Raw genomic sequence first — 16,468 nt, forward strand, 5'->3', positions numbered from 1 at the left:
GAAACAACTAAAAAAATCTATTTTAATGTCAACAAAATGCATAAAAAGTGATGTGCCATGCAGGGAATTCTGGGAAAGTCAATATACGGTTATTCGCCGTATAGATTGAGGAAACAATACATTAACCAGGTTACGGATTTGTACTGTAGCATTTTTACTGTTTTTTACAGTTGAAATCACAGCCATTTTTTACAGTGTGCCTTTTAAAGCATGTGTTACAACTAACCCTCTGTCTATTACAACTTGCCCCGCTGGTGGGGTACATAGTAACATTTTACTCCTGGCACTTTTGGCAATACTGCACAGAAACCATGGGTCCGGCGTTCATACTTCCAGTGCTCATTTGTAGGAGAGGCTTGTGTTTTGTTGGTAAAAACAAGTGGTTTGTCTAACCCCAATACTTTGTTTATTATTTGACCAAAAAAGTGTTACTTTGTGCCCTGCTCTCCCCTACTCTGAGTTTTACGCGAATCAAAAAAAAAATAATGTTTAAAACTTTTTTATTGTAGTCTGCTTTTCAAAAGTAAAAACTAAGGGAGTAACATTAGAGTAAAGTAAAAATTTTTCTTAAAAACCTAATTTTAAAAGCTAATGTTTTTAGCAAAAATATTTTTGTTCTGTGGTTACTAGCGCACACGAGTACTCCATCAAAGTCACGTGTTATTTTGTGTCAATGTGCTGTCATAGCCTGGAGATCAAAATCAAAGTTCCTTCACTCAATTTCAGGCCATTGAGAAGTAGGTGACTTTTTTCAGTAGAACAATAATGAAGACTTTCAGCTGAATTTAGGGTCCTTGATTTGTATAATGCAAATAAATGGTTCCCTGTTTATGAGATTAAACACATACAAGTCCAAATAAGGGCAAGGCAGTGGCGCAGTTGGTAGTGCTGTCGCCTCACAGCAAGAAGGTCGCTGGTTCGAACCTCGACTCAGTTGGTGTTTCTGTGTGAAGTTTGCATGTTTGCCTTCGCGTGGGTTTCCTCCGGGTGCTCTGGTTTCCCCCACAGTCCAAAGACATGTTGTACAGGTGAATTGGGTAGGCTAAATTGTCCGTAGTGTATGATTGTGTGTGTGTGGATGTTTCTCAGAGATGGGTTGCAGCTGGAAGGGCATCTGCTGCGTAAAATACTTGCTGGATAAGTTGGCGGTTTATTCCGATGTGGCGACACAGAATTATAATAGGGACTAAGCCGACAAGAGTCCAAATAAATGCATGTGGCTCCTGATGATACACGGAAATCAGATATGTTCAAGAAAGTGAACATTTTAAGTTTATTTCTAAGTGAAGTTTCACAAACTAAATTCGAGAGGAGCACGTGATATGATTGTGCACTGCTGGCCACTCATCCGTAATAATCCAATCAGAATGATCCTAGCTTAATATAAATGGATCACTTTCTCCTTATTGCTTCATTTTGGAAGAATCCCCCCTTCCACCCCAACTCCTCCTTTTACTCCCCTTCTAAAGGGGGAGCGATCGAGACCTACCTGATATCGGATCCCCTGATATGCTTATTGACCGGGCGGGAGCCCTGGGCTCAAATATCTCAGAGCTCAGGGTTCTCTCCCTGGACAGCATGCCAAACCTGCTATAAATGGCAAGCCTATCTAAGTGGGAACTCTTGAAACAAATTTTGAGAGGATCATGTGCTTATGATTGCTTGCAGCCTGCCCTGCATTATTCAGTTTATAATTTACCAATCAGAACAACCCACTACAAATACCCCAAGTTCCATATGCAGACATCTTTGTTTTTGAAGAACCCCCCCTCCACCCCTACTCCTCCTTTTATCCTAGATGGGTGGCACGGTGGCAGAGTGGTTAGCACTGTTGCCTCACAGCAAGAACGGCACTGGTTCTACTCCTTACCAAGCCAGCTGACATTTCTGTTTGGAGTTTACACGTTCTCCCCGTGCTTACGTGGGTTTCCCCGGGTTTCCTCCCACCATCCAAAAACATGCAACTTAAGATAATTAACTAATCCAAATCAGCACCATAGACATGTTCCTAGTTAGTAGTTATCTCTTAAAAGCAATCACTATCTGTTCATTTGCTACTACAGCAGGGGAGTTCTCCAGATCTACCTGAGCTCAAACTCCCCTCTTGCCTTGGAAATGGGAGGGAGCCCCGGGCTCGAGGATCTTATGAGCTCAGGGCTCTCTCCAGGGATAGCATGACAAACAAGCTTTATAATCAATCATCAGCTAAGTGTGAACTCTTGAAATCTTGAACCCACAGTCTGGTCAAACACTTCTCTGTAGAGCTTGAGGCCACTTGATATTGCATGTGGGAGCTTAAAAGTAATTAAAATAATGTCAAGTTTTCTTGCACAGAGTGTTCAAATCACTTCAAAAGACCTCAGTGTGTCATCAGGAGTCATAGCTATTGATTTGAACTTGTTTGTACGTGTTTATGTCTGATTAGAAAAAACAGGTGACCATGACTCTTGAGTCAAGGACCATGGATTCAATGAATAAAATCCTCTTTAAAAATCTTCTATGGAAGAAAAAAAGAGGGGAAGTAAATTCACTGTACATCTTAGTTTTTGGTTGAACCCCTGAACTATCCCTTTAAGGAACAACATGTTCGAGTGAACCAAAAAAAAAAAGAAGTAGTTTCAGGTCAGCTCTATAAAATGTGATTCAGGCACTGTTTTTGGAAAGACATTCTGTACAGCAGCACTATATCCTATTCGTAATAGCTTCCTCTAAATATCTTGACAGATGTTATGACTTGTTCTAGGAAATTAATTACCGGTTGTTAAGATCCTTTGTGACCAATTATCAGACCTATGCCAGAGTTTCAGCTTTGGAACTTCATGCATGTGCAGGGCTCAATATAAGAGTAAACTGGAACGCAAAGCATCTTTCCAAACCAACACTGTAAAAATATACATGAATTAGGAGTTTTCCATATTTTGTGGTTCATGTTTTACCCATTTAATTCTGCTTTTGTATTGCATTATAGACCTTTGATCTTTCTTCCAACACTTTTAACCTGAAATGTAAAAGAAAGTGACTTTTATTAAGAGTTTTAATAGTTTAAATTGATGTATTGTGTGGGTTGGAGTTGTATATTATGCTACAAAAGACTTGTAATAAACTACAAGTACATTCTCTGTTATTTCGTATACATTATATTATTTCAAACTACTAAAATGCCAATAAAAGTCACTGTTAAACTGTAGAGTTAAATTTTTAACTACAAAAGTTGGCAGAGCAGAGATAAAAGGTGCTGTATGTACGTTTTTGACTCTTCTAAAGCATAAAAATACCATATTATGTTTGCAGATATTTCGGAAACATGCTACGTGAACATTCTTTATCTGAAAATCGATGCTGAAGTCAGATATTCTGCTTTGAATATGTGCGTTACGTGCGTTACGTTGCTGTTACTTTGTATATTATGTATATAAGTTTGTTTTCTAAGATAATTTTTTGTTGAGAAAATAAGCTACATGTGTTATTTGTCAATTTATTTGGTTTGGGACTTTCATTTTGAAATCTCTTTGGTTGCATGAAATGGCTGACTGCCCATAAGGTTATCACTTCCTGTTAGCAAGCTATGGGCAAACATGAATTGTTTGCATGTGCTCTTCAATGGATGTATTGACTCCAACAAGAACCTCAAGTGATTTAAGGAGCATTCAGGACAATTTCTTTCGTATAGCATGCAGCCAATGAGGTATTTTGCTTTATATTTGTGTGTTGTGTTTGAAGTTTCTAAAGTTTGTTTGTTTGTCTACATATGCTTTGATTTGTAGTAAGTACATTTGTTTTGTATTCATTGTTTAGTTTTCAAGGTGGATTTGGGGGGAAAAGCCAACAAATAAACCAGTAACACGGAAACCACTTGTGCTAGCGTATGCTTGAGGGAAATTACAGGCTGTCTTTGTTTTGGTCCCTTAAACCATCCCACTGCCAGTTTAGCCAATCATATTCCAACACCCCTAGTTCCCTTGATGTGATTAATTCAGTCATGAAGGCTCTCAAAATGTGCGTCCTTGACCAAAATGCGACCTCCAGTGGACAGTAATAGAATCTTAAATGAGACGCAGATTCAGAGTTCCACATGAGGTTAATAATTGCCGACAGCTAGCTCTCTGCAACTCTCACATGGTTGCCCACTAAAGCTAAGCAGGGCTGTGCCTGGTCAGTACCGGGATGGGAGACCACATGGGAAAGCTAGGTTGCTGCCGGAAGTGGTGTTAGTGAGGCCAGCAGGGGGCGCCCAACCTGCAGTCTGTGTGGGTCCTAATGCCCCAGTATAGTGACGGGGATGCTATACTGCTCAGTGAGCGCTGTCTTTCGGATGAGATGTTAAACCGAGGTCCTGACTCTCTGTGGTCATTAAAAATCCCAAGATGTCCTTCGAAAAAGAGTAGGGGTTTAACCCCGGCCAAATCTGCCCACTGGCCTCTGTCCATCATGGCCTCCTAACCATCCCCATATTACAATTGGCTTCATCTCTCTTAACCACCAATCAGCTGGTGTGTGGTGTGCGGTCTGGCGCAAAAATGGCTGCCGTCGCGTCATCCAGGTGGATGCTGCACACTGTTGGTGGATGAAGAGATTCCTCCCCATTTTGTAAAGCGCTTTGAGTGCCCAGAAAAAAGCGCTATATAAATGTAAGGAATTATTATTATTATTATTATTATTAATAATAATTAGCAAATAACATAAACATTACAAACGTAAACATTAGGTAAGCATGTAACATTGTAAACCTGTGTCCTAACAACACGATACGTGAGGAGATTTGCAGTGATAAGCAATGTGTCTGTTTGCACCAGACGAAACACGACAGAAATATAAATACAGCCATTCAGAAGCACAGAATAGTGCACTCACTGCACTCCAACCAAATGGTTTATAATCTAATTAATACATATTAAACCTCTTTAACATTATTAAATGTAGATGCTGAATCACTGATATGTGTTGCCTTGCTCTGAGTCACAGTTCTAAAGCTCAATTTCAAATGGTTTATTTTATGTAAATAAAATAAAATCATGTAAATATAATGTAAAATGGCATTCAAACTCGCATTATTAGAATTTAACCCTGAATGAAGCACATGAGGTTTCTAAAATATAAATTTCAGGTGTTGGTTAGGACAAAAACTCCTTTTAATATGGCAAATATTCCGTGCCGTTGCTTTATTTACAACAGTTTAAATCAGCCTTCGATGGTGTCCTCAATCTGGCAACCTGCTCTTGTGTATGTTTTGAACCAGGGGTGCAATACCTACTTCAACCACTGAGTGTCAAACTTGCATACTGCACCTTAAAGCTCCCATAATGCAATTCACAACAGTGAATAAATGGAAAACACTTGTGAATAACAAATTACGGGAACTATTAATTAACAAATATTTTCTACAGTGTAGTTTCAAAATCTTGCAGCATGAATAAAGACATATATTTACTATCCTTAAAAGGAACGTGTTCAACACCTTTATTAGAACAGCAGCTCAGATTCACTTACAGCATAAACATCTGCAAAGCCAGTAACAAAAACAACCAAATCGAAAGATTCAATATGCAAACAATTACAGGCATTTTTTGTAAAACCTCACAAATCAAGGCTTGTCACAGTTCTTTTTTTTTTTTTTTTTTTTTTTTTGCTAACAGGACATATCTGCAGGCCAGAGATTGTTCACTTTACATTAAAATACATTACATTTGATGAACAGTCCGCAGGTATGTGATGCCCAAACACGAATCCCTAGAACAAAAAGTCGTCATTAGTGCATTTATATATGTTCTCCCTTAAAAATATATATATTTTAAAGTGTTTATGTATGAAAAAAGCTTCTTGTTCTGTCTTATACACAATATACACTGTATACATTTAGTCTTATTTGAGCTATCTGGTTTTATTTGCAACACAGGCTCATTCTGAAAATGTAGCCCCATATACATTTTTGGAGATTGTGAATTCTAAAGCCAGACGTACGTATGGATGCATTTCATCTTTAAAACTAAAGCTACGTGGCGCTACGATGCTGCTCCTTTTTACGCTTACCAGCTGACCGATTACCTTTGTGTGGACGGCTTTACCACTGTTTGTTGATCGGCTCGCCATGTACTTCAGAGGATTTGAGACGCAGAGCGAAGTTGACAATGACGATGGGGTTCGAGTTTTGGTTAGGAACAGTTCCAGAAAACAGGTAAGACAAAAACAAAAGCCGAAAAATTAAACAAACAAGTAAATACCAGAGTGAGGATGTGGTAAAATCTGTCAACGTGGTAAAAAAATCTGGCTTTTCTTTTTTTGGATTGCTTTTAAAAACACTGTCGGTTAGGTTTAGGGTAGTGGATGGGTGTTGGTCAATAAGTGCTCTTTAAAACACTGTCGGTTAGATTAAGGGAAGGAGGTGGGTGGGGGTATTGGTCAGTCAATAGACTGATTTCACGCGGCCGCCATTTTCAAAAGCGAAATCGAGGCTGCGGTGGGAAGAAACCCGGAAGTATCATTGGGAGTTACATAGGAATGTTGTGTAACTGGCTATATAGCTTATCAGCGAAGAGAAAGTGACACAATTTTATAATTTCACCGCCTTCCAGGTGACCCGGAGGTCCGTTCTGAATGAATGGTGAATATAATAAGGGATATCAGAGCTCATTTTCAGCTAAGTTAAGGGAAATGGCACTAGTTAGCTAATGTTTTCTTTCCCAAACACACGTTTTAGATGCTATTTATTAAACTCGAGTTAATAAACTGATTCTTTTATTATATTAGACTTGTCACGATACTGAATTAAAAGAAAAAAACATAAATTTCCCGCGAACATAAAGGCACTGTTGATGGCTTTCTTAAAACAGTGCTGATTTGCCATTGTGGTCACGTGTTCAACAGAAATGATTGTGATTGGCTGAGAATGTCATCAGTTTACCGCTGTTTACCAAGCACACACACAACACAGACAGAGGAGCGATCTGCTTGTTGATTCGACTAAACTTCAAGGCAAGGCTGCTTCGCGCTTCAGTCTCCGTGTATCTGTGTTTGCACTGGGTGAAGAGCAGTAAGCTGAGTGCAAACTAAACACAGAGACACGGATACTGAAACGCGAAGCAGCCTTGAAGATCAGTCGAGTCATCCGCGCTCAGCAGCGCTTCCATGTTAGCGGGAAATAGCCGGGTTTAAAACTTCAGTATCGGGACAACACTATTACAGACAACACGAGGGTGTGCTTCAGAGGACTGCAGTGTTTTATCGCTCACCGGGTTACATAGACTAAAGCAGAAAAGCGTCGTCTGTGTTTAACTGGTGCCATGAACTGAAGCCCAGGAGGACACTTAAGCGCATCACTGAGATTGTGATGTTTGATGCTAAGTTGCTTTTAATTGTTTAAAATAAACTCACTAAATAATATTAAAGTGATGTTTACATCATTTCTGCATTTTAAAATCTCTGCAACAGCTGGAGGTTTATTGTACACGGCATGTTACTGCAATACAGTGCTGGTCCTATACTGTACTTCCGGGTTTCTTTCCACCGCAGCCTCGCTTTGGGTTTTTAAAATGGCGGCCGCGTGAAATAAGCGTATAAGTCAGTCAGTCAGTCAGTCAAACAATCAGTCAACAGCGGCCTCTGGTAGATTTACGCAAGAACAGCAGGTGCAAATGGCACTTGTGATAAATTTGAGATCTGAAAAAGCATACACAGCAGCCTCTGATGGATTCGCAAAAATGAAAACTGCAAAAACGTAGCCTCTTGGACGTATTTGGCGCTCTCTAGAAATGTATATTGGGATACATAATCAGAATGAGCCTGGGTTGCACCAATATCTTTTTGTGCTCAAAGAATATTATGATTTATGCGTTCAAACATACATGGTAAAATTGCTGGGTTCCACAGTTTCTTCATGTTGTCACGACACAAATCGATTAAGTTTTATCAAATTTAAGTGGACTGAACATAAAACAATTAAGTTATCCACAACAAAACCTTAAGAATTTTCCCAGAGATGGATTGTGGCTGAAAGGGCATCCGCTGCGTAAAAATGTGCTGGATAAGTTGGCGGTTCATTCCGCTGTGGCATCCCCGGGTTAATAAAGGGACTAAGCCGACAAGAAAATGAATTAATAACCTTTAAGAATTGTTGATTCAACTCAATTTAAATGAGTAGTTTGAACAAGCAGCATTTTTTTTGAGTGTACTTCCATCTAAACCTGAAACCTGTTACTTAATTTAACAGCACCTTTCCAGTAAATAATGAACTCCACTAAAATGCAGGCTTGTTTTGCAAAATGGCAAAAAGAAAAATACACTTCACAGAGCATGTGCAATTTTGGTTCAAAAATAAACCGAAGCAATAATAATCTATAATGTATACATTTGCATTAAAATAACTCTATTAACTTTTGCATAATGTGTGTTGCAGTCAGGGGACGTTTATGTTTATGTTCAGTTATGATTCTGCAGTGTGCATTATTCATCAAAGGCAAAATCACATGTAACACTTATACGAAATATAGTTAAAAACAGCACATTACTTCAAACTGAAATAATAAAATACCTCTGACATGTACTGTACTTGAAAATCTTAAAAAACTTAACATATTCCACTGTTCTGGAAACTCGATCATAGATTGTTACTGACAAAACAAAAATACACATAATTAAAAGACAAAAATCTAATATTAACATAAGTATATATGTACAGTTGAAGTCAAAATGATTCACCCTTGTGTGATTTTTTTTTCTTTTTTAAATATTTCCCAAATAATGTTTAACAGATTCAGGAAGTGTTCACAGTATTTTCTATAATGTTTTTTCTTCTGCAGAAAATCTTATTTATTTTATTTTGGCTATATAAAAGCTGTTTTTTAAATATATATATATATATATATATATATATATATATATATATATATATATATATATATATATATATATATATATATATATATATATATATATATTTGAAGGTCAATATTATTAGCCCTCTTAATCAATATTAGTTTTCAACTGTCAACAGATCAAACCACTGTTATACAATGACTTGCCTTATTACCCTAACTTGCCTAATTTATGGAGCCAGATCAGTCTCAAAAATAATACAGTTACAAAATAAATTCATACACCCGCAATACAATTCATGTTTACCAAATCCAATTTGTAAATTCAAAACACAATTTAAAAATACCGAAATCCAATTCAGAAATTCAAAAAAGATTAAAAAATATGCAAATACAAGTCGTAAATTCATAACACAGTACAAAAATGCACAAATACAATTCATGAATTCAAAAAACTATTTAAAAATACGCAAATCCAGTTCATTTGGTGAAAATATTTATGATTTTCAATTGTGAATTGATTATTTGTGTTTACAGATGTACAAATTGTATTTTGTAAATGTATTAACCAAGTTAAGCCTTTAAATGTGTGTGATGCGGTGGCGCAGTGGGTAGTGCTGTCGCCTTACAGCAAGAAGGTCACTGGTTCGAGCCTCGGCTTGGTCGGATGGCATTTCTGTGTGGAGTTTGCATGTTCTCCCCGTGTTTGCGTGGGTTTCCTCTGGGTGCTCCGGTTTCCCCTATAAGTCCAAAGACATGTGGAACAAGTGAATTGGGTAAGCTAAAATTGTTCGTAGTGTATGAGTGTGAATGAGAGTGTATGGGTGTTGCAACTGGAATGGCATCCTCTGCGTAAAACATATGCTGAATATGTTGGCGGTTCATTCCGCTGTGATGACCCCAGATTAATAAAGGGACTAAGAAAATTAATGAATGAAGCCATTAAATGCCACTTTAAGCTAGCTTGAGTACTAGTATCTTGAAAAATATCTCATCATCAATATGTCATCATGGCAAAGATAAAATAAATCAGTTATTAGAAATGAGTTATTAAAACTATTATTTTTTAAACTCTCTGTTAAACACAAATTAGAAAAAACATAATATATTCATTCATTCATTTTCTTTTCGACTTAGCTTCTTTATTAATCAAAATATTAATCTATTATTAAATTCTAAAATAAAAAAATAACAATTTAATTTGAAAATTTAATAATTCTGACTTCAACTGTGTATATATATATATATATATATATATATATATATATATATATATATATATATATATATATATATGAAAAAAAGAAAAACTAAATTATACATACATAAATAAAATGAGCAATACTTTTAAAAGGCACCTTTGGTCTGATCTCGCTTCAACCCTGTATTAAATGCACAACTCTGGAAAACGTCTCTTTTCTTTTCAAATATGTACAATTTAATGCATGAGCACAGAATCCTTCAGATTGCCCTTTTGAATTAATTTGTTCCCGGACATGTGGAACATCTGTTTCTGTGTCTGCTATTGTTATTTCTGAGTGGCACTTCAGGATGGACCCTTTAGGCAAGTTATTAAATGTCACACTGCAACTCCAGGTGGGCTTCATTTGCATGCAAAGTTTACGCCCTCTGGATTTTTTTCATTTCCAGATGCAACAGGGAATTTAAATATGGAATATGAGGATGCATCTGCAAAATCCTTGCGTAACCACAATACGAGACCTTCTACTTCTGATTAAGAATTTCTCTTTTTCTAGACATTTTTAACATTCATTTTAATGTTCCTTCTCTATGCAGGCACAGCAGTTGGTTCCTTTTGTTAGTTCCTAACTTAGTTCCTTTTACTTTACAAAATAGTGTATCTGTTAAACACCATTCAGAATAAATTTTTAACAACAAAAAGGTGCTCAGATATGAAAAGTGCTCGTATTTAATTGTCTTTCAAGCTGAATGGCATTCACTGCATGAAGCAAAATTACTAAATGGAGGAAAAATTTAAACTAAATGTAACATTTACACCGCCTTAAAGGGCCATGACACCCCCCACTTTCGGTTAAAGTCTACTTCAGAATTTTTTAAAAAGATGCATGATTAATGGGCGTGGAGCTCCGCGAGCATCGGGCAGGAGTGGGCGTGGCCAGCAGGGGAGAAGGGGAGCGAACTGTTGTTGACAGTTAGCTCACAAAATGAGACAAACCGTGAGGAGACGCATGAGTTTATAGTTCACAAAGTTAAAATGCAAAGAAATAAACAGTAATTTAATGCCCTGCTACATTTGTTATTCGTAATTTCATATACACATAACCATAATTTATATCATTATAAAGATAAGTGTGTTCATGTAAACACTATAAATGAGGATTCTCCCTCAATCCCCGTATCCAGCAGACTCAGTGCAGCAGGTCTCCTGACCTGTCTATTTTAACCATTAACCCTGCTGGTAATCTGGAGGATTTAGGCAAACACAGCAGCACGGCGATGTGTCTGAATGTGAACGAACTCCTGATAAAAGTCAACGTCCGCCATTCTTCAGTTCTCGCACTGCTCTCCCGGCAAAATGCTTGCAGCACACACACAGCTTTGCTGTATGATCGGCCCTGACAAGATCGCGGGGAAAAAAAACATGCAACAAACGCCGTGGATCATGGAAACAAACACATGCGAGCCTTCATGAACGGCTACTGCGTGCCGTTGGTCTGTGTCTCACAGCTTGCTTGAAACTGGCAGGTCTGCCTCCGGAAAGCACGTGCTCTCATGAATAATTAAGCAGCCGGCTCTTCTCATAGGATAAGAAAACTCCGCTATGAATAATAATGAGAAACCGACGCCTCATCATTGCACTTGCAGTAATGCGCAACGTCGCCGATTTTGATCCCGCCCCAAAAATCATTTTAAACCCGGAAGCTGAAGTTAGCTGACAAAAGCTCAAAATTATCCAGTTTTCCCCACAATTAAAGCTGACAGGTGCTAACATTGTCTTAACTGATGCTCAACACACACACACATCTATTAATATTAAAAAAAAGTTCTCCATTGTGTCCTGAACCTTTAAAGATGGTGCCACCGTTTGGCCCAAATGCTGTATGCCAGTGCCTGCTGTGCTAGCTTCATACCAAATCTAGACCAGACTTCTTGCAAAGTGAGCTAACAAAACCGATGTTTAGTTTTGATTCCATGTGTACTATAATAAATATGTACCACACATTGCAATATCAATGCTCAACCGATGTATTGTTCAGCCCTAAACTGCACCATTCACTCCATCCATGCTCCGAGCACCCTGTGTGAAGCAACCGTCCCGTTCATATCCTCCAAAAGAATCCCTTGAATCCCATGAGCCGCCCCGTGAGGTATCACCGGAAAACATCGCTCTTTCCTCCCGCTGGTCACCCCGCGACTCCCGTCGGACACTTTGTTAGGGGGTGGCAGAACGAAATGCGTGTGTCGCATCTCTGATGCCACAGAACTGCAGAACCCACAAGCCACGGCGGCCTGAAAACCCCTGCGAAAATTCTCATTGAAAAAGCCGTAGATGATGGGATTGACGCCGCTGTTGAAGAACGCCAGCCAGTGCGCCACAGGGAACAGATAGCTGCTCAGAAAATCGATCTGCTGGCGGTCCAGATCCTGATAATCCGTGAGGAGCATCAGTGTCCAGAGCGGCAGCCAGGACACCATGAAGAGCACTGCCACCATTATTAGCATCTTTATCACCTTCATCCTCCGTCTGGAGCGTAAACGGTTCTCCTGGAGGTTGCTGGAGAGTTTGGCTGCGATGCAGCCGTACATGATGCTGATGAGGCCGAGCGGCGCCAGGTAAACGTGGACGAAGATGACGGTGGTGTAGACGCGCCGCATGTCAGCCCTGGGCCAGTCCTCGAAGCACACGAACAGGGGGTAGATCTGGTCGTTTTGCACCATGTACATGTCGTCCAGGTGGATGACGGTGAGAGTGGCGGCGGAAGGAAAGATGATGGCGAAGGCGAGCAGCCAGATGAAAACGATGGCAAAGAGGGCCGTGACCGGACGCAGGCGGTGGTGGAAAGGGTAGACGATCCCTGTAAATCTGTTGACAGGAAGAAGAGCGATTCAGTACTCAAAACATAAATCAAATCACTTTTATTGTTGCATGGATGTACAGTCGTGTGTGTGTGTGTACAGGGGTTAGAGGAGGGGACTGAGAACACAGCCCTGTGTAGCACCAGTGTAAAGGTACTGTATGTAATTTTCTGAATCTTCTAAAGGATAAAAATACCATTATATGTTTGCAGACATTTAGGAATCATGCCAAGTGAGCTTGTTTATCTGAAAAACAATGCTGAAGTCAGATATTCTGCTTTGCAAATGTGCGTTACATGCCGGAACGGCTGTCTTTGTTTTGGTTCTTTGGTCCCGCCCACTGCCAATTAAATGATTTAGCCAATTACATTTCAGCACCCCATATTTCCTTGTTGGTATTTCATTCATTCATTCAGGAAGGCTCTCAAAGCATGGGTCTATGACCAAAATGTGACCTCTGGTGGACAGTAGCAGACTCCGAAATGAGACGCAGATTCAGAGTTCCACATGGGTTATTAATTAGCAAATATTATAAATAATACAAACGTAAACATTAGGTGAGCAGGATACATTGTAACGCTGTGTTCTAACAACACGCTACTGATCAGATTTGCAGTGATAAGCAATTTGGCTGTTTGCACCAGACAGTCATTAAATACAGCCATTCAGAAGCACAGAATAGTGCACTCACTGCACTTCAACTAAATGGTAAGGTTTATAATCGAATTAATACATATTAAACCTCTTTAACATTATTAAATGTTGGTGCTGAATCACTGATATGTGTTGGTTTGCACAGTCACAGTTCTGTAGTTCAATTTTAAATGGTTTATTTTATAAGATCTGAGGTGAACTATCTGCTGCTGCTTTCAGTAGAATGGCTATAAATGCCATGTAAAATGGCATTTGAACTCGCATTATTAGCCTTAACATTGAATTAAGCACATGAGGTGTACCTGAGGTGGTCTTTGTCAGTTTATATTATCGTGTTCAGTTACAAGAAATAGAAGCCGTTTCTAAAACATCAATCCAAGGTGTTTGTTAAAACAAAAACTCATTTTAATATGGAAAATATTCCCTCTATCGCATGCCGTTAGACTCGCTCCTTTTGGTCCTTGATCAGGCAAGCTGCGCTTGCATTTGTTTTGATCCAGGAATGCAACCCCTAAATCAACTACTGGGTGTCAAACTTGAATACTGCACCTTTAAGGATCATTGTGGATGAAGTGATGTTGTTCATTCTGATCATTTGGCATCTTCTTGATAGGAAGCTCAGGATCCAAATAAGTTCAATTGACTGAAATGCATCTTTTCAAAAGGGGGCGGAGCTACTAATGCCTTTGTGTCAGCATAGTGACAAATTCAAAACACGACTAGCATTCATTTGTGCATTTAAACTCCACATTTATAATCCTCTCAGTCGCTGACATTATCTTCAGCAGGCCAAAACTATAATAGCGGATGGCTGCTTCTCACTCGGGGCTGTTTATGCAAATGAGGGAGAGATGGTCACTAGTGGGTGGCGTTTTTTTTTTTTTTTTTTTTTTTTTTGGAGAATTTCAATGAAAGTGTTTCTGCAGAATTAATTCATTTTTATTTTTACAGCCTGGCTATATTTACACACTGCTGACACAACTGTGTTTAAACCCCTTATGAAAGTGATTTTTGCATAATAGGTGCCCTTTAAAATGCTGTTTTTTTTTTTTTTTAAAGGTGCCGTATATTGAAAATCTGGGTAGAGCTGAATAATAAGGGTTCAGTTCATGGAAATGCCATTCTGTGAGCCTCAAGCTTTATTGTTTCCTCATTCTTATGTAAATCCAGGTGAAAAACAGGCCAATCAGAACAAAACAGAGACTGTGATGATCCAGAGAGAGAGAGAGAGAGAGTCATAAATGTTAGATCATCCCGATTCATATAGGCTCAAATAGTGCTTTGCAGTTTATTCAAATAATGTTAGTAAATAAATAAATAGCATTTGTAATATGCAAAAAAGGTGTCACAGGGGCACAGAGGGTATCGCGATTGCCTCACAGCAAGAAGGTCGCTGGTTCGGGACCAGTTGGCATTTCTATGTGGAGTTTGCATGTTCTCCCCGTGTTGGCATGGGTTTCCTCCCGGTGCTCCGGTTTTCCCCACAGTCCAAACACATGCGCTATAGGGGAGCTGAATAAGCTAAATTAGCTGTAGTGCATGAGTGTGTGTGAATGTGAGTGTGTATGGTTGTTTCCCAGTACTGAGCTGAAAGGGCATCCGCTGCATAAAAACAAATGCTGGAATAGTTGGAGGATCATTCCACTGTGGCAACCCTTGATTAATAAAGAGACTAAGCCAAAAAGAAGAATGAATAAATATGCCAAGAAATACTGGTGTTCAGCTAGGTTGATTGTGCCCACTAGGGGGCCTCAGCAAACTTCCAAAGGGTCCTCAAGATCACTTAAATATGTTTAAAATAAGATTAAACAAAACATTATATCACTTAAAAATAAAATAAAAAACAGAGAACCAACATAAAAAATCAACAATAATAACAGTTATAATAATAATAATAGTAATAATAATAGCAATAATAATAATGGTAATAATAATAGTAATATTAATATAGTAATAATGTTAATAATACCAATAATAATTATAATACTACTACTACTACTAATAATAATAATAGTGGTAGTAATAATAGTAACAGTAATAATCATAATAACAGTAATAATAATAATAATAAAAAAGTTGAAAACAGAAAAATGCCATTTTAATGTCATTAAAGTATTAAAAATTAAATCTCATGGGCATTTTTATAATTATTATTTTTTTATCTTTATTCTGGAGGTAGTTAATTTAGTCTTTGGAGTCACAAACGTTCAGAAACAACTAACCCTATATTTGCTATTTATTTCTGAACTTGTCTAAATCAATCAAATATAAAAATCCCTCATCAGTTTTTCACTATGTTTATATGGAGTTGTCTATTCATGACATGTCTATTTGCAATCTTTGAGTATTCTGAGAAATACATGAGACTTTCGACATGTAAAAAATCCATTCATTTATTTTATTTTAAGCTTAGTCCCTTTATTAATCTGGAGTCACCACAGCAGAATGAATCGCCAACTTACCCAGCATATGTTTTACGCAGTAGGTGCACTTCCAGCCGCAACCCAACACTTAGAACCACCCATACACTCTTGCATTCACACTCATGCACTACTCCCAGTTTCATTCATACATTCATTCATTTTCTTTTCAGCTTAGTCCCGTTATTAATCTGGGGTCACCACAGCAGAATGAATCGCCAACTTATCCAGCATATGTTTTACACAGCGGATGCCCTTTCAGCTGCAACCCAACACTTAGAACCACCCATACACTCTTGCATTCACACTCATACACTACGCCTAATTTCATTTATTCATTCATTTTCTTTTCAGCTTAGTCCCTTTATTGATCCGGGGTCGCCACAGCAGAATGAACCGCCAATTTATCCAGCATATGTTTTCTGCAGCGAATGCTCTTCCAGCTGCAACCCATCACTGGGAGACATCCATACACACTCATTCACACTCATACACTACGGACAATTTAGCCTAACCAATTCACCTGTA

At 38.4% G+C, this 16,468-nt stretch overlaps 1 protein-coding gene across 2 annotated transcripts in view; it reads right to left on the reverse strand.

The window, feature by feature from the left end:
- Positions 1-10,231: 10,231 nt before the first annotated feature.
- npffr1l1 (neuropeptide FF receptor 1 like 1) overlaps positions 10,232-16,468 on the reverse strand; it is a 40,803-nt gene continuing 34,566 nt past the window's right edge. The window contains exon 6 of one of the 2 annotated variants that reach the window (XM_009305609.4): positions 10,232-12,873. In XM_009305609.4, coding sequence (XP_009303884.1) covers positions 12,063-12,873 — 811 coding nt within the window. In that variant the 3' untranslated portion in view covers positions 10,232-12,062. The remainder of the gene's footprint in view (positions 12,874-16,468) is intronic. The other variant, NM_001171696.1, reaches the window with a different exon arrangement.

Source organism: Danio rerio, chromosome 10 (genome assembly GCF_049306965.1).
Source record: "Danio rerio strain Tuebingen ecotype United States chromosome 10, GRCz12tu, whole genome shotgun sequence".
Lineage (NCBI taxonomy): Eukaryota > Metazoa > Chordata > Actinopteri > Cypriniformes > Danionidae > Danio > Danio rerio.